This window comes from Lithobates pipiens, unplaced genomic scaffold (genome assembly GCF_037356315.1).
Source record: "Lithobates pipiens isolate NorthernLeopardFrog02 unplaced genomic scaffold, aLitPip1_a1.2 Scaffold_23, whole genome shotgun sequence".
NCBI lineage: Eukaryota > Metazoa > Chordata > Amphibia > Anura > Ranidae > Lithobates > Lithobates pipiens.
This window is the reverse complement of record NW_027507785.1, coordinates 51,090,244-51,113,194: the sequence shown is the minus strand read 5'-3', so window position 1 is coordinate 51,113,194 and position 22,951 is coordinate 51,090,244. Positions and strand designations below refer to the sequence as shown.

Here is a 22,951-nt window from a genome sequence, read left to right as displayed (position 1 = left end):
CCAGAGCCCAGGTTGCCTCTAGTCTGACTGGACAGTGAAAAGAGAATCAGCACACCAATGATCTCTGTTCTTTCCTCTTATCAGCATGCTCCATGTCAACACATTAACCAATAAGCTCTTCGTGCGATCTCATCCTCCAATAGGGACTGCAGAAGGCCGATACCAGGTAAAATTCAGGAACTTACCGTCCTTGCATTAACCACTTGCCAACCACAACAAGTATATATATTGCGCTCTGCAAGTGGTTTACCGGGAATATGGCTGAAGAGATCAGCCATACCTGCGGTGCTGTTTTTTTCTTCAGGCAACTCGCTCCGAAGCGGCATCTTCCCACCAGTGTTTCTCGGGCTTACCGTTTCTCCCGGTTCACTCAAGAAACGATCCGTCAGTGCAGCTTGCTGCTCTCATAGCTGTTTAAAAAGTTAACACTCTTCGATCGACTCTATGGCCTTGGAGGACCGGAGCAACGTCATGATGTAATTTCCGGTCCAGGCTTGAAGAATTATTTTTTTTTAAATCACTTCCGGACTGCCTATCGTCATACGCCGGTACTTTGACGTTGAATATCATTGTTATGGCAGCAGATAGCTGCCATAACCCCGGTATTATCTGAAACTGAGGGTGGTCCCGCTTTAGGATAAAAGTGGTCTTCGCAGCGGATTCGCCACGAGATCACTTTTATCAGCGGCGGGAGAGGTGCCCACCCCCTTTTACCAGAGCCGTCTGTAGTGGCAGAGACGATCCGATCCTATCCCCTCAGCGGCACCAAGTCCCCACTCGACTCAATGACATTGGATGATGGAAGCGACGTCAAATGTCACTTTCGGCGAACGGCCTTAAAAGGGACTTTTATTTTATTTTTTTATTGCATTTAAGTGTAAATGTGAGATCTGAAGTCTTTTTGACCCCAGATCTCATATTAAAGAGGTCCTGTCATGCTTTTTTTTATATTACAAGAGATGTTTACATTCCTTGTAATAGTAATAAAAGTGATCCAAATTTTTATTTTTTATTTTTTTAAAGGACAATGTAAAAATAAAAAGTAAAAAAAATAAAATAAAAAAAATATGTTATTCTTTGGTTGTATAGCCTTTTTTGGAACTTTTACCTACAGGAAAGCCTATAATAAGGCTTACCTGTAGGTAAAAAAAATATTCCCCTCGCAATGCACCGTTGACTGCAGCGGCGCATGCGCACAGGGGATTCCCGGCTAAAAGCCCGGCAGACTACGGACGCTGCCGGGAAGAAATCTCCCGCGCGCATGCGCGGGAGTGACGATATCGCGGCTCCAGCCACTCACAGCGCCGGAGCCGCGATACCCGGAAGAAACGCAGAGGGAGCATGTCAGCTCCCTCGGCGTGGATCGGACCAGATGTCGGGGCCTCGTTCTAAGGTAAGTATTTCATAATGAGCTAGTATGCGGCGCATACTAGCTCATTATGCCTTTTCCTTTGCAGGTAGAAAAAAAAAAAACATCTGCGGGTTTACTCCCGCTTTAAGTGCCCTGTCACTCCATGCTCACACACAGAAGAGAACGCATACGCAAGTCACGCCCGCATAAGTAAACGGTGTTCAAACCACACATGAGGGGTATTGCTGTGATCGTTAGAGCGAGAGCAATAATGCTAGCAAAAGATCTCCTCTGTAACTCAGAACTGGTAAACTGTAGAAATTATTAAACATCGCCTATGGAGATTTTTTAAGAGTCAAAGTTTGTAACCATTCCACGAGCGGGGCGCAATTTTGAAGCGTGACATGTTGGGTATCAATTTACTCGGTGTAACATTATCTTTCCCACAGCTATTACCCTTTTTGTATAACTTGACCCTTCCTCCTAGATTGTAAGCTCTAACGAGCAGGGCCCTCCGATTCCCCCCCCCCTGTATTGAATTTTATTGTAATTGTACTTGTCTGCCCTAATGTAAAGCGCTGCGAAAACTGTCGGGGCTATATAAATCCTGTATAATAATAATAATCTTTCACAATTAAAAATAAAAATTGGGCTAACTTTACAGTCTTATTTTTTAATTCAGAAAAGTGTATTTTTCCAAGACCGCTGTGCAAAATACGGTGTGACAAAGCATTGCCACGGCATTTTATTCTCTAGGTTGACTGAAAGAATTTATATATATATATATATATATATATATATATATATATACACCCCTAAAAGGGGTTTGTATTCTGATGTAGATGATTACGGTAACTCAGCAATAAGGGGAGCCTGGAATGTCCCAGGAATTGAGGAGAGTCACTAACCTGGACTGAAGAGGACCACGGCCTTCAGGTAAGCGTATTCGTAGCCATCGATGTCCAGTTTGGTCATGCTGTTGCAGAACTCTTGCAGCTTCCATATGTGCTCCATCACCTGCTTTATCCTCTCACTGGATAGCTTGTCTGTGAAAATGAAAGTATTTGCAGCTGTCCACAAGAGTCAAGAAAAAATTAAGATTTATTTTTTATTTTAGAATGCCAACTACCAAAATGTAATGGGTCACAAAAGGTTATATTTAAAGGGAATCTATAGTATGTTCCTGCAATCATCATAATGAATGTATTTTTTAAAGTGAATCTGTGCTTTGCATGCCGGTGTTGGCGGTGGGCAGCCACACAGCATGGCCCCGTCTTGTCGGGCAGAAGACTTAATATTTCTCTGTTTGCATTTCTATACAAGTCTATGTGAATGCAAAACCTGCTTGAAGCAGGACAAATGCAGGTCAGAAGAGGAAGGTCAACTGCAGGTAAAATGCACCGGTCACTGAATTATGAAGAAGTCCCTAAACCAGTGGTTCTCAACCTTACTAGTCCCGTGACCCCTTGATAAAATTTCCCAAGTTGTGGGAACCCATAACAGTAAAATTATTTTGGTAGCATGGGTTGTCAGCACCCAAGTTAAGTAATTTGCACCCCTAACCTGCAGACATTCAGTGCTCCCCGAGTCCCTTCCACTTGTACAATATTAAAAGCCATTTCTTGTTACCCCCCCCCCCCCCATCCCTCTCTCTAGCCGTGTTTCTTGTTCTCTTATTCTTTTCCAGTGCTGACGGGGAATTGGGATGAGTGGCAGTGCTGGGGGGGGGGGGGGGGGAGTTCTGATCAACCAACTTAGGTGCTCTTGATCGAGGTCATCTGCTGATCTGAAATCTGTAGTGGTGACTTTTAATGGCAACTCAAATCACAGGTAATGTCGCTGTGTCTCCAGCTCTGTGGTGTCTTGCAGCAGTGACGCCTATGCCAAAATCAGGTCTCCTCCAGCCCCTCCCACTTCACATTCCTTACCAGTCACCTGACCTCTAGTCTCTGCGCCCCCCCCCCAGCTATGCCGTGAACTGAATGAGTGGGCGGGCGCGGGGTCCACGAACAGCCCAACTGGGCGGCCACAAAAAGGTTGGGAGATCGGCGCGGGCTTCAGGAACAGCCCAGGATTCGGTGACCCCTGAAAAATCGTCATTCAACCCCCCCCTCACTCCCGAGCGGGTCCTGACCCCCCCAGGTTGAGAACCACTGCCCTGAAGGGATGCCTTTTACACAAGCTCTTAGCCCCTGTACACACGGTCGGAGATTTCGACAACCAAATCCGTCTGATTTTTCCTGTCGGATCTTGTCCGAAACTGTTGCATACACACGGTCGGACTAAGTGGTCGAAAAATCCGATCATTCAGAACGTGATGACGTAATTTAGTTACGATGGGACTACGTTCAGGCTAGTAGCCAATAGCTTTGATGTAGGAATTTTATCTGAGCATGCGTGGCACTTGGTCCGATCAAAATTCTCTACACATGATCGGAGTATGTCCGATCGAACCAGTTGGTCGGAAAATATTTCCAACAAGTTGGAAAATTGGGTCTGACGGATATTCCGACAGAATCAGTCCGATGCAGACCACACACAGTCGGATTATCCGGCAACACGGTCCGATAGGACACATTCCGACGGATTCTCCGACCGCGTGTACAAGGGCTTAGGCTGGCCATACATGTTCAATTTTCATGAACAATTTTCCTTTGGATTTACCAAAAACCATAAAATATGATGTAAAAAAACTAAACAACACTTTCAACTGTATCCAATTAGGCACTATATAGTTGAAGGTGAATCTGAATAAAATTGTTAACATTAAAAATTCTCCAAGCACTACATTTTACCATCACACTAATGTATCAAAAGTTGAAGATATTTAAGTCGACTACACTGGAAGTGTTTTGAAAGTAAAGTAACCATCGGCTATATCCATCCTGCTTGACTGTTTTTAACTAGAAGTCTCATGGAATGCTTATTCAACATACCACTTTGAATATGTAAGTGCATACATAAAAATATAAATATACATATAATATTATGTACTTGTTCTGTACTCCTCTAACATATACCATTCTATCTTTTTCAAATAGAATTGTTCTGTCCTCTATACCCGCCCCGAAGAAGGAGACGCAGATTCTCCGAAACGCGTAGGGTGTTTTAACCACTTCAGCCCCGAACCATTTTCGCTGGCCAAAGACCAGACCACTTTTTGCGATTCGGCACTGCATCGCTTTAACTGACAATTGCGCAGTCATGCGACGTGGCTCCCAAACAAAATTGACGTCCTTTTTTCCCCAGAAATAGAGCTTTCTTATGGTGGTATTTGATCACCCCTGCGGTTTTTATTTTTTGCGCTATAAACAAAAATAGAGCAACAATTTTGAAAAAAAAGCATTTTTTTATTTTTTGTTATAATAAATATCCCCCAAAAATGTATAAAAAAAAACGTTTTTTTCCCCTCAGTTTAGGCCGATACGTATTCTTCTACATATTTTTGGTAAAAAAATAAAAAAAATAAAATCGCAATAAGAGATTGATTGGTTTGCGCAAAAGTTATAGAGTTTACAAAATAGGGGATAGTTTTAAGTCATTTTTATATAATATAATAATTTTTTTTTACTAGTAATGGCGGCGATCAGCGATTTTTATTGCGACATTATGGCAGACACATCGGACATTTTGGGACCATTGTCATTTATACAGCAATCACTGCTATATAAATGCAGCGATTCCTGTGTAAATGACACTGGCAGTGAAGGGGTTAATCAGTGGGTGGCAGTGTAAGGGTTAAGTGTTCCTAGGGGTGTTTTACTAACTGTTGGGGGGCTGGGCTTTAATTTAGTGAACACTGATCTCTGCTCCAATCACATGGAGCAGAGATCAGCGTCACTAGTTGCTAGGCAGAATGGGGAGATGCTGTTTACAACGGCATCTCTCCGTTCAGCCGCCCCGTGAGACGATCGCGGGTATGCCCACGGTGATCGAGTCCGCGGGACCCGCGACCGGACTTACCGGGGTCCCGACCAGCACAGCGAGCTGGGCGGCAAATTTAAAGGGACGTACAGGTACGCCCATTTGGCTGCCCGTGCCATTCTGCCGACGTACATCGGCGTGCGCTGGTCGGGAACCGGTTAAGCATTAAAGTCTGTTGTACACATCACTAGTTTGGTTATGCATTCCGTGTTTTATACAGCTTTTTTTATACTATTTACAATAAACTTTTCTTTATACTTTATATATTTGATACTTGTTGTACGTGCTTAAAAAGTCCACTACTAGGGGTTCTTTAACCATTTGGTTCCCACACTACGTCTATTGACGTCATGGGGTTTCGGTGGTTATATCTAAATGATGCCTGAGGCCACAGACATCATTCAGATATTGCCGTTTTCAGCCGGCGATTCCCTGCACCATAAGAACGATCATAGCGGCTGTTCCGCCGCTTGATCGTTCTTACGGGCGGCGGGAGGGGCTTCTACCGACTCACCGTTTCCACCGGTGAGTCGGTCACAGGATCCGCCGGCCCCAGCAAGTAATCATAGAGATTTTCGGTGGACTAGATTGTCCCCGGAGTCTCTATGATCGTTCGGAGGCCGGGCGCGATGTTATGACGTCACGCCCGGCCTCGGTATTCAAATTAACGGCGCCGATCTGGCTAGGAAGCCAGGATCGATTTATTTATTTATTTATTTTTATTCTTCCCAGCCTAGAGGTGAGATATGGGGTCTTATTGACCCCATATTTCACTGTAAATAGGTCTGATCGTGCCATATTCCTATTACAAGGGATGTTTACGTTCCTTGTAATAGGAATAAAAGTCATCAATTTTTTTTTTTTTTTTTTTTTTTTTAAGTGTAAAACTAAAAAATAAAAAATAAAACTAATAAAAAAAATAAAAAAAATTTTTAAGCGCTCCTGTCCCCGTGAGCTCGCACACAGAAGCGAACGCATACGTAAGTCCCGCCCACATATGAAAACGGTGTTCAAACCACACATGTGAGGTATCGCCGCGAACGTTAGAGCGAGAGCAATAATTCTAGCCCTAGACCTCCTCTGTAACCCAAAATATGTAACCAGTAAAAAAATTTAAAGCGTCGCCTATGGGGATTTTTAAATACCAAAGTTTGGCGCCATTCCACGAGCGCGTGAAATTTTGAAGCGTGACATGTTGGGTATCTATTTACTCGGCGTATCCTCCTCTTTCACATTATGCAAAAAAATTGGGCTAACTTGACTGTTTTTTTTTTTTTAAAGCATGAAACAGTTTTTTTCTTTTTTTTTTTGTTCGAAAAATTGCTGCGCAAATACTGTGCGAGATAAAAAGTTGCAATGAGCGCCATTGTATTCTCTAGGGTCTTTGCTAAAAAAACATATATAATGTTTGGGGGGTTCTATGTAATTTTCTAGCAAAAAAATTAGGAATTTTTGAGAAATGTCAGAATTGGCCTGGATGCGAAGTGGTTAATCTAAAGTTGAAGATATAGTCAATTTTAAAACAGGGATTCCCTGAGACCAGAAGCCATTTCAAGCCCCTAAATGAAAATGTTACAAATCTGAATATGTATGTAATTCTGGGGTGAAAATATGGAACAGCAGATGTCTAGAGATGTCAGTACCTTCCTGTATGCTGTTCTGTAGATGGTTAACAATGGCGGCGAGGATGGTGGAGAGGCTCATCACTTGTGAACACTGTGCAAGGCCGAGCGTGAACAGTTCATTCCAGCAGGCACGTACGAGAGTGGTGTTACAATCCTGCCTGGAAAATAATTTGGACAGTTTGGATTAGACATGAAATCATTTTCATACATCTGGTGCGGGGTCAGGCTCCCAGTAGAGTGATGGTCAGGTTTACTTTTATGGCCCGGTACACACGAGCAGAAAATCAGAATGAAAAACACTGCTTGTGAAACGATCGTGCGATAATCTGATCGTTAGTACAGAGCTTTTCGAGAGTCGATAACGACCCCGATATTATCCGATCGGACAAACACAACATTTTTACCAGATCGTACGAATTCCGTTTAATCAGTAGAGTTGTTGTCCGAAAATACAATAGAAATTTACTACAACACATGACATCACTTCCGATTTTTAATTCTGTCGTACGAGAACTTTTTTAAACTTTAGAAACCTCTCTATTTTTGATATGCGACTAGCATGCAAAAAAATAAAAATAAATAAAAAAATTAAAAAACGCAAAAAAAACAGACAATCCGTTGTCCGATTTTCAAATCGTATGTACGGGCCAATAGGGGAAGGTTTGCTGCACTAGTTCTCACTGGAGAGGAAACGCCAACCTGGACCTTAAAGCGGAGGTCCACCCTAAAGTGGACCTTCTGCTCATTGGAATCCCCCCCCCCCTCCAGCGCCACAATTGGCACCTTTCAGGGGGGAGGGGGGTGCAGGTACCTGTACATTACAGATATATGCACCCACTTCCGGCGTAGATTCTGCAGAAGGTACACCCCTTTCCGAAAGTCCCCCCGCTGCCTGCTGGGAAACACACAGATCCCAGAGACAGCGGGGACCATCCTTATTGCGCAGCGCGACTCGCGCATGCGCAGTAGGGAACCGGGAAATGAAGCGGAAAGGCTCCACTTCCTGATTCCCATAGCCAAGATGGCGGCGGCAGCACCCGAGAGACGATCGAGAGATCGGCTTCGGGTGACGGCATCGCGGGCGCGCTGGGCGGGTAAGTGTCATTATTTTAAAAGTCAGCAGCTGCAGTATTTGTAGCTGCTGGCTTTAAAAAAAAGAAAAAACGGCGGAACTCCCGGTGGACTCCCGCTTTAAGTACAGTTTATGTGACGTGAAAGGAAAAAAAAAAAAAGGCAGCAGCTTAAAGTGGAGTTCCACTTGTTTTTAGTTTATTAAAACTTTTAACAAACACACTCAGCTGTCCCACAGTCCAGCGATGTGGCCGCACGGAGCCCGACTCCTCTCCCCCTCCTCTCCGCAGCGCTGTCATAGCAGCTGTGGGCACCCGGCAGCCGCACTGCGCTCTGCTAATGGCCAGGCAATTTTCTGGGACCTGTGACGTGTCCCAGAAGATTGCAAAGAGGCAGGGGCCACGCAGGGGGTCTCAAACTATGCTATATATATATATATATATATATATATAATAATTTTTTTTTTTTTTTTTTTTTTTATTACACACAGGCAGGGATTGGTTGAAATTTTACACACACACACACACACACACACACTGGAATTACGCAACTATAGATGTTATACTGTAATGGCAGTGATCACCGACTTAAAGTGTGACTGACAGTGTGGCGGCAAATCTGTCTCCAACAGACACCAACGTGACTAGTGATATTAATACAGTGATCAGGGATTATACTGTATACTAGCACTGTACTAATGACATTGACTGGGATTGGGGTAACCTCTAGGGGCAATCAAGGGGTTAAATGTTCCTAATGTGTATTATGTGTGCTGCTTTTATTTTCTGATCTGGCTGTTTTTTGTCCCTGCTTTTTGGGGAGAACAAACAGCCAGATCATTGTTCCCTGTGCACAGATTTCTGCGTTTTTGTAATTCAAGAAATTGGAAATAGCTGATCATCAGGTTTCAGCAGAAATCGTTGGCTGAAACCTGCTGCCAAACTTATGCTGTGTCAAATCACAGCATGGTTTAGCAAGCGCCGATTGATTGTAGACTTTGATAATGATAGGCCCACCTCCTGCAGAGTGTCCTACACTTGTCTGGATGTTGTGAATGGGTTTTTCCTTTACCATATAAAAGGATCCTGTGATCATCCACCACTTGTCTTCTGTGGATGTGCAGGCCTTTTTATGTTGCTGAGCTCACCACTGCATTCTTCTTTTCTCAGAATGTACCAAACTATTGATTTGGCCACTCCTAATGTTGCTGCCATCTCTCTGGTGGATTTGTTTTGTTTTTGAAGCCTTACATAGACCTCTTTCACTTGCATGGACAACTCCTTTGAATGCATGAAGAAGGTTCACAGCCATAGATTCCAAATGCAAATCAACTCCAGACCTTTTACCTGCTTACTTGATGAAGAAATAATGAAGGCGTAGCCCCCACATGGCCATGAAACAGCTTTTGATTCAATTGTCCAATTACTTTTGGCCCCTTGAAAAAGGGGGAGCGGGCTGGCCATTCTTAAAGTGGAAGTAAACCCATGGATTTAAACAGTTAAAAAAAAAAGGTATGCCGGGAACGCTAACTGCACATTGGTTGTGCTCTCAGCCAAACTATCAAACCATCCAATGGCTGGTGTCATAACGAATCACATGTGCAGCACCATAGCAGTTGCAGATTAAACAGAGGCAAAGATGGCAGCTTTCTTGGCTGAAAATAGGAGAGTTTACTTCCACTTTAAGAACTGTAATTCTTAAACCCTTCCTCCGATTTGGATGTACATAACCCCAACTTAAACCTGAGTGTGCACTTTCAGCCCATATCCATTATATATTTATAGCTTGAATATGTGTTAGCAAATACCCGAAAAAAACTAAAATTGTGCCTGTGTCCAAATATATAAGGACTTAAAGTGGAAGTAAACCCTTCTATCGTTTTCAGTCAAGGAAGCTGCCATCTTGGCCTCTAATGATTCTTCAACTGCCATAATGCTGCACAGGTGATCAGTTATGAAACCAGCCATTGGATGGTTTGAAAGTTTGGTTGAGAGCACAGCCAATGTGAAAGTTAGCATTTCCGGCATGCCGGGAATGTAAGTGTTTTTTGAAACTGGGTTTACTCCCGCTTTAACTGTACATGCAAATTTTTGCAGCTAAACCTTTTAAAATGTTAGATTTAATTAGGGCCCCCTTGCTGACTTACAATGCCGAGTGCTGGGACAGCTCTGTTTTTTTTGTTTTTAAAACTTCTCCAGTCCTCCAATTCTCCTGCATTTTATTTATCGCCCTCTAAACAGCCCTGATTAGCTTTGAATATCAAGGGAAACATACTTAAACCAGTAGCAGCATTTAAAAACAATTTAATAAAAATCCCCTGCAAAGCAATTGCACAATGCACTAGTATGGAGATATTCGCTGTACCTACAAGTAATGCCTTGTAGACACGGTCGGAAATTCAGACAGAAAAGGTCCGATCGGATTATATTGTCGGAAAATCCGATCGTGTTTGGGCTCTGACTTTTTCCGTCAGAAATTCAGACGGAAAAAATTTGAGAGCAGGATCTAAAATTTTCCGACCAAAAAATCCAATCTGACTTTTTCCGATCGTTTGTAGAGATTTCCGACAAAGTGCCAGATCAAATTACGAGAACAAAGCTATTGGCTACTAGCCTCTATGTAGTCCCGTTGTACGCACCGAACGTCACCACGTTCCGAACGATCTTCCGAAAACTTTATCCGGCCGTGTGTATGCAACACCAGTTTCGGACAAAATCTGTCAGAAAAAATGCGACGGATTTTGTGGTCGGAATGTCCGGCCGTGTGTACAGGGCATTAGTCTTATTATAGGCTTACCTGTAGGTACAAGTTAAAAAAAAAATTAAAAATTTACTACCACTTCAAAAGTAACACATGAGGTCTTGAACTGCTGTAACACAGCAACAGACCTATTACTAGCTATTAGCTGAAGAAGTGACAAATCAGACTTACCCCAAGGCCTGGAAGGCTGGAATAGATCGAGCCCAGTGCATGGAAAGGAAAAGCAGGCGGGAAGCCGACTCACAAATATAATGTACATTCAGATACTCCGGCATCGGACTGGGCATAGTTAGCTGCAACACAAAAAAGAAAACAGATGTAGATCACATCAAACCCTATGGGGTGGCGGCCTTAGAAAACATGCACGTTTAAAGGGGGTATCGCCACCTACCTTAAATGTGACGTGTGTGTCTGACAAAAGGGGTCCTTCCACCTCCAGGATAGGGGTGGCCTGATCCCGGCTAATGACGTGAATGTTCCCTCCGGCTGCGGGGTCCATCCCGTCTGCTTCCGCCTGGTTCTGTCCACCGGCTGACTCTGACGTGTTAAGTGCTTTTGCTAACGTATCAAAAGCCCTACGAGAGTCAGTGGACAAATCTCAATGTGTGATATAGAAAAAATTAAAAAAAGTTTCAGCACACACACACACACACACACACACACACACACACACACACACTATAAGATATCAATCACATGGGGTGTACTACAGCGTACACCCTGCGAGGGAAGAGATTGTCTAAACGGAGATGCACAGGTGTCCCGTGCGTCTCTGTGCAGGCAGTCCCATTCATGTCAATTGAACGCAGAGGCTGTGCAGACGCAGCCACTGTTCCCAAATTGACAGCCATGCTAGCGCACGGCTCCGAACGCAGACAGACATGAATGGGACTGGATGCACACAACACCTGCGATACCCATGTGGGTGAACATGGCCGTTGCCCGGGTGCACGCTGCAGTAAGCCCATGTGAATAAGGCCTAAGGGTGGTATTTTATTAGTATGGGCGACGTCACACTTGCAAATCTGTAGCAGCAGTTTACAGACCCAACAATTCAGTTATGTTGTACCCCTTCCCTCTTCCTTGTAGGGCCTGTGGCATGCCATTTAGGCTTTGCAGCCAAGCTGGCAAAAAATGGCCTGGTCATGAAGGGGTGGGTAAATCTTCCGGAAGTCAAGTAGGTAAATAGCACCAAATGAAAGCTCTATGTCTCCAAAAAAATGTATAAAAATTTCATATGGGTACAGTGTTGCATGACCGCGCAATTGTCATTCAAAGTGCGACAGTATGACATTTTTATCAATTTTTCTGAGACAGATAGAGCTTTCATTTGGTGGTATTTACCCACTTGACCTCTGGAAGATTTACCCACACCTTCATGACCAGGCCATTTTTCGTGATATGGCACTGCGTTAACTGACAATTGCGCAGTCGCGCGACGCTGTACCCAAATAAAATGAACGTCCTTTTTTTCCCACAAATAGAGCTTTCTTTTGGTGGTATTTGATCACCACTGCATTTTTTTGAACTATAAACAAAAAAAAAAAAAAAAAAAAAAGAGACAATTTTGAAAAAAACAAACCAAAAAAAAAATAAAAAAAAATGTCCTACATTCTTCTATAAAACATATCCAGTAATAAAAAATAAATAAAAAAATAAATAAATAGGATTTATTCATCAATTTAGGCCAATATGTATTCTGCTACATATTTTTGGTAAAAAAAAAAATCCCAGTGTAAATTGATTGATTTGCGCAAAAGTAAACTATGGATTATATTTATGGAATTTATTTTATTTTTTACTAGTAATGGCAGAGATCAAAGGCTTATTTCGGGACTGCAAAATTGAGGTGGACAAATTGGACATCGAGTGACACGAATACAGTGATCATTGCTAAAAATATGCACTGTCACTGTACTTATGATACTGGCTGGGAAGGAGTTAACATCGGGAGGGATCAAAGGGTTAACTCTGTGCCTAGCCAGTGCTTATATACTGTGTGGGGGGGGGGGGTGAGGAGCTTTGACGAGGGGGAAGACATAGATCCGTGTTCCTGCTTTGCAGGAACACAGGATCAATACCTTGCCTACTGACAGAACGGCGACCTGCCTTGTTTACGGCTTTCTGGCTCTCTACCCAATGATCAGTGGGTGCCGGCGGACACAGAGTCTGCAGTTCCCGCAGATCAGCTCCCGCTGTGTGTAATCAAAGTGGGAGCAAGTCACCAGTGGCATGTGTAAGCGCCCAAGACCCAGGAAGTGCAGGATCACAAACTAGGTATGTGATCCTGCACAGGAGTGCCGCTGTATATTTAAGTCATGTGGTCAGCAAGTGGTTAATCACCACTGGGTTTTTTTATTTTTTGCGAAACAAGTGAACAAGAAAAAAAAAAAAAAAGACCAAAAATTAAAAAATAAAATAAAATAAATAAGTGTCACTCAATGTCCAATTTGTCTGCCTCAATATCGCAGTCCTGCTATAAGTCTCTGATCGCTGCCATTACTAGTTAAAAAATAAAAATTCCATAAATATAACCCCATAGTTTGCAGGCGCTATTACTTTTGCTTAAACCAATCAATTTACGCTTATTGGGATTTTTTTTTACCAAAAATATGTAGCAGAATACATATCGCCCTAAACTGATGAAGAGATTTTTCATTTTTTTATTGGATATGTTTAATAGCAGAAAGTAAGAAAACTCAGTGCCCTTATTACCAGTGTAAATGTGCCCTGTTAGAATTGCCGGTTGTCACCAGCTCTCCATTCAGCATGAGGAAAAAGCAATGCCGATAACAAGCAAGTTTGTTTATATGTGAACAGCTGTGATTGGACATAGCTGATCACATGGTAAAGGGCTGCTGCGATCGGCTCTTTACCGCGATTTGTGATCAGCTGAAGGACACAGCAATCACAGAGCGCACCGTATGCACGCCCCCAGAGGGTGCGCCGGTGATGTGGTTCTGGGAGGACCTCCATGGATGCCCTCCCGGAACCGGACGACCGTGCCGTAGCCGTCTTTTGGCTATAGCATGGTCGGGAAGTGGATCACAGCAGAGCCACTTAAAAACAAAGCTAAGCCATTCACAGCCACATCAGGGGAAAGGAGAAGATCTCCTTGCCATATTTCCTGGAAAGAGCAATGATCACCAATAGGGTGGCTGAACCCTTCCCTACTCTGATCAGAACACATAAACCTGTTGTGGACCTGATCTTTTATGAAAAGTAGGCTGGTCGTTGGTGTCTGTACTGCTTTGCTGTAGGGACACAATTCACATTCTCTGCACACTAATCATAGCCACAATCTTCGGGGCGCTCACCGTGTGATCTCACTGGAGAATTGGTCCTCTGGTTGGGCGTCTGAACTGTCCCCATTGTTTTCCGACTCCGTGAGATTGGCGAGCGAACTGACAACGTTTGCCAGAGTTCCCAGTCCACCTTGACTGGCTTCCGTCTAGAGATTTAGAAAACATGCATTTAAAGAAAGAAAATAAATAAGTAAATAAAAAAAAAAAAAGTGCAATTACCCTTCATTTACCCACACTGGGAATGCATGGAAGCCGATCGATCACTTCCATGCCACTGTGGCAGAAGCTAATGGAGTGCAATCTGCTCTTCCTTTTAGCATTAGTGATGGGCAGGCGAGACATTAGGGGCGATGGCTCAATAAAGAGACCAGTCACAGCAGAATTCTAATCACATAGGGATTGATTACACCTCAGCACTCAACCTCCCTCCCCCAAAAAAAGTGAGAGCAATCATTCCGGGGCTATTATTCACAGTTAACGCTAAATGGTTGACCCGTAGAATCTCCTATGGAAAATTTGGGGTACCGAAGTTTGTCACTGTTTAACCTTTTCTTTGCCAGAGCTGTCTTTTTTTAATTATTTGCGCACGTTTAAAAAATAATAATTTTTAGGCCTGAAGTTTACACAAAATCCCCCCAGACATTATATATTTTCTGAAAGCAGACACTCTAGAGCAGTGGCGGCGAACCTTGGCACCCCAGATGTTTTGGAACTACATTTCCCATGATGCTCATGCACTGTGCAGTGTAATTGAGCATCATGGGAAATGTAGTTCCAAAACATCTGGGGTGCCAAGGTTCGCCAGCACTGCCCTAGAGAATGAAATGGTGGTAGTTCCAATTTTCACAATATTACCACAAAAGGTCTAGGAAATGCAAAATGTCAGTAAAACAATACACTGTGACTTTCAGGGCACACAAAACGCAATAAACTACCCACATTTTTTTTTTAAAAAGCCGAGGTTGCACCAAGTAAATAAATATCCAACATGTCAAACCTTAAATTTGTTTGCTCCCATGAAATGCCGACAAATTTCAGTACCCTATATTTTCTATATGCGACGCCTCTGAAGCCCCCCTATATGTCATCAGCTTAGTGTTACGTTGCAGGTCTGGTACTAGAATTATTACTCTCGCTCTGGCGTGCATGGCGATATATAACATGTGCATTGCAATTGACATTTTCATGTGTTTCATTTTCTTTGTCCCAGGGTCCAGCGATGTCGGCGGCAGATGACGAGCGATCACTCGTCTCTCTGCTGCCCCCGCCACCATCCTCTGTCAGGGAATCGGGAAGTGAAGCGTGGCAGCTTCACTGCCCGGTTCCCTACTGCGCATGCGCGTCTCTGCTGGTCCCCACTGTGTCCTGGGAACTGTGTGTTTCCCAGAACACAATGGGGGGGGGGGGCCTCTGCAGCGGTCTGTCCCGGAAGTGGGTGCAGATACCTGGATTATCAAGGTAACTGCACCCCCCTCCCCCCTGAAAGGTGCCGAGTGTGACACCGGAGGGGGGCAGGGATCAGATGAGCGGAACTTCCCCTTTAGGGTGGAGAACCGCTTTAACATTTTTGATTCTCCCCCCCATCACATATGAGACAAAAAGTAAGGATCGTTCTTCCCACTGATCACCAATGTAAGGATCGTTCTTCCCACTGATCACCAATGTAAGGAACATTCTTCCTGCTGACCACCAATGTAAGGAACATTCTTCCCACTGATCACCAATGTAAGGAACATTCTTCTCACTGATCACCAATGTAAGGAACATTCTTCTCACTGATCACCAATGTAAGGAGCATTCTTCCCACTGATCACCAATGTAAGGAACATTCTTCTCACTGATCACCAATGTAAGGGGCATTCTTCCCACTGATCACCAATGTAAGGAACATTCTTCTCACTGATCACCAATGTAAGGAACATTCTTCCCACTGATCACCAATGTAAGGAACATTCTTCCCACTGATCACCAATGTAAGGAACATTCTTCCCACTGATCACCAATGTAAGGGGCATTCTTCTCACTGATCACCAATGTAAGGAACATTCTTCCCACTGATCACCAATGTAAGGAACATTCTTCCCACTGATCACCAATGTAAGGAACATTCTTCTCACTGATCACCAATGTATGAATGACTTGTATAGCGCTACCTATACAAACTGAATCACCTCGGGGCACTTTTCTTGCCACCGGTGTCCATCTGCAGCTATTTATGCGGTCCTTAACCTGTAGAGTCCCGACACACTTACAACATTGACATACACATATTATGGCCAATTTTTTTGGACAGGGTCTAATTAACCTACCAGCATGTCTTTGGAGTGTGGGAGGAAACCGGAGTACCCGGAGGAAACCCACGCAGGCACAGGGAGAACATGCAAACTTCAGGCAGATAGTGTCGTGGTCGGGATTTGAACCAGCAACCCTATTGCTGCTAGGTGAAAGTGCTAACCACTACACCACTGTGCTGCCCGAATGGGAAGAATGTAAGGAACATTCTTCCCACTGATCACCAATGTAAGAAGCATTCCTCATATTGACCCCAATGAGTTAATTTTACTAGGGATTCTCCAAGAAATGAAAACTATTTAAAGGGATTAATGGGTAATTAGGAAGTATAAATTAATAGTTATTACTGGACTCACCTTTGCGTCTGCAGACAGAACCACAGTGCCGTCTTCTCTTACATGCGGCTGCTGAATGTTGACCAGCATACCCGGATCGAGAAGTCCTGATTGTCTTAACACAGGAAAATATATAATTTTTTTTAATGGTCATGGTACACAGGCAGGTACACATTCAACAAAGCAGCCAAACAGCAATGACTGAACTAAGTACATCAACCTAAACAACCAATCAGGTTTCAGTTTATTGCTGCTTACCTAAGTGAATATTCTCTTATGTAATATATGTTGCAACATGTTATAAAAGCAAGAAGTTTTTTTTTTTTTTTATACTTTCACAAATAATGTGCTTCCCATTCCATTTAACATTTAAAGTGATACTAAAGGCCATCGTTCATTTTTTTGTTTTATTCAAAGTTTTATTTAAAAAGTCAGACTTACCTACTCTGTACAACGATATTGCAAAGAAAGATCCCTTACCTCCTCTTCTGACAGTCCTCCAGCGTCTCCTTCCTCCAGGTGCTTTCTTAGCAAGTTAGGTGCCAAGGAGGCACCCACACAGGGGCGTTCCTGAACTAGGCTGTGTGCTTCATTAGACACACACAGTGCCGGCAAACCACTACTCCCTCCTGACAGGTGTGACCGAAAGCAGTAGGGAGCCGATCGCTCTATTGCCCTCGGTGACTCCTTTGAGACCAGGAAAGGCTGCGACGCTGCAACTGAGACTGCTGGAAGTGGCAACAGTGACCAGGTTAGTGTTTAGGGATGGGGGGGGTATGAAAGGTAGTTGGGCATTTTTAATCTTAATTCAGAGAATGCATTGCGGAACGTCACTCTCTCAATCAAGTACCCTTGTGGTGGCTTCCATTTGTGGATGGACATTTTATAGTTACATTGCTATAATCTTTTTATATGGACTATAAACTCAAGGACCTATGAATAAATGGTAGTGGAACAAATCATTTGCGTTTCCATTATTTCTTATGGGGAAATTCGCTTTGATATACGAGTGCTTTGGATTACAAGCATGTTTCTGGAACGAATTATGCTCGCAATTCAAGGTTTATATAACAATCAATTCCCTAACAGATATTGATAAAAAAAACAAAACAAAAAAAAAAAAAAAACAATGTAGATTATGTCTAACCTCCCACCATCTTTGTCGGAGACGAACGTTGGCGTCGCTATAAGCGGACTCCGCAGGTCTTTCCGGATGTAGATCTTTTCCGTCGATGCCGCACAGTTGGATGGCTTCTCCCGCTGAATGTCAAATGGTTTCCGCTCACTTTGAACTGCTACAAAAAACAGAACAAACATTCCTGTTTACAATTTCTGCTAATGTGTCACTTTCCTGTATAAAAACAACCGCAACAGAAGTGATGCACTCATCGACTTTTAGACCAAGTCACTGCTGGGAGAGGTAGCAAGGGAAGCGGAGCTGTCGCGTCACCGCTGGAAAGAAGGGAGGAGTTTTTGGGGAAATACGGTTAAAGGATTACTAAACCCACAACAGTAAAATCAGTCTGTAGATGCAGTAAGACCCCTTACACACTGGGGCGTTTTTCAGGCGCTTTAGCGTTAAAAAAAGCGCCTGTAAAGCGCTTGAAAGAAGCCTCATCTGCAGTCCCAATGTGAAAGCCCGAGTACTTTAAGAGCCCTTTCACAATGTCAGCGCCCGGAAAACGCTCGTAAAGCGCCGCTTAAACTAGCGGCGCTTTACCAGCGGTTTTCGAGCGTTATTGGGGTGCTTTTAACCCCTGCTAGTGGCCAAATAAAGGGTTAAAAGTGCCCACAAAACACTGCTGCCAAAAGCGTTTTTCAGGCGCTTCCCATTGATTTCAATGGGAAGGGGCGCTTTAGGAGCTCCAAAGAAGCTGCTTGGAGCGCAGCGCCTCAGTGTGAAAGCACTCGGGCTTTTACATTGGGATTGCAGTTGCAGCTTCTTTCAGGCGCTTTTTTTAACGCTAAAGCGCCTGAAAAACGCCCCAGTGTGAAAGGGATCTCGGTGTGAAAGCACTCGGGCTTTTACATTGGGATTGCAGTTGCGGCTTCTTTCAGGTGCTTTTTTTTTAACGCTAAAGCGCATGAAAAACGCCTGAAAAATGCCCCAGTGTGAAAGGGGTCTAAAGAATGCTTGTTATACTCACTGTGGAACCTAAAGGGGTTACTCCTACGCATTGTGTAAAAAGGCTGTGTTCCTGTGTTCTCTGATCCTCCCCTTCTTCCATAGTCCCCAATCCATCTCCTGATAGCACAGAGCCTTGGGGGCGCTCTGCACATGCTCAGTTTGGTGTGTATTGGTAGAGTTTTGTTTTATTCTTGGGAGGGTGCATGTGATCAGCAAAGAGCAAATCAGCACTGTCCAGACAGAGGGTCAGGGGTCATGCAGCCTCATAGGACAAAGGAGAATGAAAACTCCTCCTCCTACAAGTTTTAACCAGACACGGATAGAAGTCACAAGACTGCTATATACTGCTGATGAGAAAATGTATTTATCAGTTTATATTTACTAAAATAATTGCATTTCCATGTTCTATGTACTGTGGGAGACCAGATATAGTGAATGCAGGGTCCAGGGTTCAGTAACACTTTAATCACTTTTAGGCTAGGTTCACACCATAGCGATGCGGGAACGCCGCGAATCCGCTGCGTTTTCCCGCATCGCATGCCTCCCGCCGGCAGTTCACGCTGCCCTATGCGGACTGCTGGGAGTGTCAATGAAATGTTAATGACACCCCCAGATCCGTCCGCATATCGCAGTGCGATCTGCACACTCGCACAGGAATCGGATCGCATGGTGTGAACACCCATGCGATCCGATTCTGCTGCGGACCAAAAAAAGGGTCCCGTGCGAGTTTGCGGCGGGAGCGATGCGAATTCAGCCATACTATCTGTATGGCTGAACTCGCATCGCTACGGAGATCGGATGTGATTTGCACTGCAGTGCGGTGCGAATCACATCCGGATCTCTCACCCGCAGCGGTGTGAACCGGACCTTAAAGGGATTGCAAAAAACACACACAGGAGGGTGCAAACACCTAGCGCATTACCACCATAGACATTTATATAATAAATAATATAACAACTGAATACTCAAAAATTTGAATAAAAACAGGTGTATCAAAAAACTCCAGCTGTAGGTGGCATAATCTAATCATATAGTAAAATTATGACGCGTTTCAGGAGACACGCCCCCTGCCTAAAGCTCTGAGGAAGGGGATCTATCCCCTGAAACGCATCAACCTTCCAACTGTGTGGTATATTATTAGACAACATCATCTACGGCTGGAGATGATGTTGGATACGCCTGCTTTCACTCATGTTTGAGAGTATGAAATGGTTTATAAGATTAAAGAGGAAGTAAACCCTGATGGGTTTACTTCCTCTTTGATTCTCTGCAAAGGTAAAGCATAATGGACTACTATGCATCGCATACTACCCCATTATGTGTCACTTACCTGACACAGGAACCAGCGAAGTCACCGCTGTCCCCTGTAGTAGCAGCATCCATCTTCTCGGTGGGTCTCGCTGCTCCGCCGCTGTCATTCGACGAAGCCGCGATGACGTCTCTCCCGCGCATGCGCACGGGAGCCCCCACTTGCGGCATATCGCTGTAGACAGCGGTGCCTGTCTTTCGTCAAATATCTCCTAAACCGTATAGGTTTAGGAGATATTTCTTGGACCTACAGGTAAGCCTTAATCTAGGCTTACCTGTAGGTCAAAGTGGTTTGTAAGGGTTTACAACCACTTTAAATAAGTGTCTATGGTGATAACGCGCTAGACGTTTGCTCCCTCCTGTGCTTTTTTTTTATTTTTTTTGCAGTGCATTGAAGATTACTTAATCGGGGGGAGGGCTGCCTTGAGCAAGACGACACTTGCCTAGATATCGAGAGATAGAGATATTCAGATCGCCATTACTAGTAAAAAAAAAAAAATATAATAATATAATAAAAATGCTATAAATCTATCCCCTATTTTGCAGATGCTATAACTTTTATGCAAACCAATCAACATATGCCTATTGTGTTTTTTGTTACCAAAAATATGTAGAAGAATACATTTTGTCGTAAACTGAGAAAAAAAAATTAGCTTTTTTAAAAAATAAAGGGGGGGGGGGGGGTATTTATTATAGCAAAAAGTACAAAATATTGGGGTTATTTACGAAAGGCAAATCCACTTTGCACTGCAAGTGCACTTAAATGTGCAGTCGCTCTAAATCTAAGGGGTAGATCTGAAATTAGTGGAAGCTCTGCTGATTTTATCATCCAATCATGTGCAAGCTAAAATGCTGTTTATTTTCCTTGTATGTCCCCCTCTTGTCTACAGCGACTGCACTTCCAAGTGCAATTTCTGTGCAAAGTGGATTTTCCTTTAGTAAATAACCCCCATTTGTGTTTTTTCCAAATTGTCACTCTTTTTTGTTTATAGCGCAAAAAATAAAAAATGCAGAGGTGATCAAATACCACCAAAAGAAAGCTCCATTTGTGGGGAAAAAAAGGGCGTCAATTTTGTTTGGGTGCAGCGTCGCACGACCGCGCAATTGTCAGTTAGATGGACGCAGTGCCGCATCGCAAATGACGGCCTGGTCATTCAGCAGCCAAATCTTCCGGGGGTGAAGTGGTTAAATAAGTCGTCACTGGCCATCCAAAGACAAAAAAAAATTAAAAAAAATCAAATCGGAAAAGATGGCGGCAGTGATGACCGAGGTAACAGAGCGGTCTTTTGCTGGATGAGAAACTTGTTGGTAAGTTTGCACATTATGGCGAGCGCTCCCATATCCCCCCACCCAGTTGCAGATAACACTACAAGCCTGTCCCTAGTGTAGAATAAATCCTACAGTACTTGTTCATCGCCCACACGTTTGACATCATAAATATACAAGTCACACCAGATAAACAGAATTTTATTTTTTTTCCGCACAGTGCGGTTATGTCACTTGCAACTAAATAATAGTATGCTAGCCCTAGGACAAATAGATGGCACATGAATTATGCATTTCCGGATGCGAGTTCACTGCAGTGGAAATAAGCTTGGCTCTTATTGTGGATATACAACTTACTAGCTAAAAAAAAAAAAAATGCGGATGTTTCTTCTATTCTGCTTTTTTCCTCCAGAATAAAGTTGGTCACTTTAAAGTTTAATTAGATTAGTGGCGCAGAGCTCAGGCTGTACTGGAGGAGAATACCGCAGAGCAAAAACCGCACATAGCAGGCATGGAAAAAAACAACGTTACTCATTCTGCAAGAAATCTACTTCCAAGAAATTAATGGATCCCATGTGCTTATAAACTCATTGAGATACAGGCTTTACTTCTAGGGCTGTTACTGATTACAATTTTGGTGTTCGATTAATCTATTTATTTATTTTTAAATCGATTAATCGACTAATTTTGATTAATTATAAACGCACATACAGATCCAACTACTTTTAGCTGATCTCCTTGCATTTCAGCTCTGCATTAGTCAGTGGTAAATGTGGTATCCACTATATACAATCACCCGACACTAGTTAGTTTCCACAATCCATGACTTAACTTCACAGTTCACACAATTACGTTTTAAATTAATTCAAACTGTAGCACTGATGTAAGTCATTTGTTTTTCCCCACAAGTAGTGTGACAATCCCTCCTCCTCCAGTCTAACTAATCACTCTCACCTTATGGCATGGACCCCTGTGCAAGCAGGTGGTCATGCAAGTGGGTATCAAAAGGGTTAACACGGCCAATAAACTTCTCTCACGTCTCCTTAGATCTCAGCAAGGACGCCAGGTCAAGGGTAGAGAAAGAAAAGATATAAGTGCTCACCGCTTAAAGGGATTGTAAAGTGAACATTTTTTTTTTTTTTTTAAATAACAAACATGTTATACTTACCTCCACTATGCAGCTCGTTTTGCACAGAGTGGCCCCGAACCTGCTCTTCTGGGGTCCCTCGGCGGCTGTCTCGGCTTCCTCCCGCAGGTGCTTCTCACGTTTATGCGAGCTCCCTCGCATGGTGAGAAGCACCTACGGGCGCGCACCCGTGATACAGCCGGCGGCTATAGCCACTCGCTGTATCACACGGCCCCGCCCCCCGGCGCTCCGCATCAGTGGATGTGATTGACAGCAGCGCGAGCCGATGGCTGTGCTGCTTTCCATCCATCTACTCCAGCCAATCAGCGGCCAGGCTGAACGGTGGAAAGGACGGCGGGGACGAGCGCGGGACTTTCGAGGGGTGAGGTAAGTAAAACGGGGGGCTGGGGGCGCAGGCAAGGTCAGATGTTTTTTCACCTTAATGCATAGAATGCATTAA

General features: G+C 43.7%; 1 protein-coding gene across 2 annotated transcripts in view; it reads right to left on the bottom strand.

Moving 5' to 3' along the window:
- Positions 1-22,951, bottom strand: part of NR2C2 (nuclear receptor subfamily 2 group C member 2) — a 57,554-nt gene that overhangs the window by 7,063 nt on the left and 27,540 nt on the right. The window contains exons 6-12 of one of the 2 annotated variants that reach the window (XM_077451593.1): positions 17,811-17,958; positions 16,685-16,778; positions 14,049-14,182; positions 11,123-11,306; positions 10,903-11,024; positions 6,919-7,058; positions 2,260-2,421 (exon numbers count right to left, since the gene is read on the bottom strand). In XM_077451593.1, the coding sequence (XP_077307719.1) occupies positions 2,260-2,421; positions 6,919-7,058; positions 10,903-11,024; positions 11,123-11,306; positions 14,049-14,182; positions 16,685-16,778; positions 17,811-17,958 (984 nt within the window). The remainder of the gene's footprint in view (positions 1-2,259; positions 2,422-6,918; positions 7,059-10,902; positions 11,025-11,122; positions 11,307-14,048; positions 14,183-16,684; positions 16,779-17,810; positions 17,959-22,951) is intronic. The other variant, XM_077451594.1, reaches the window with a different exon arrangement.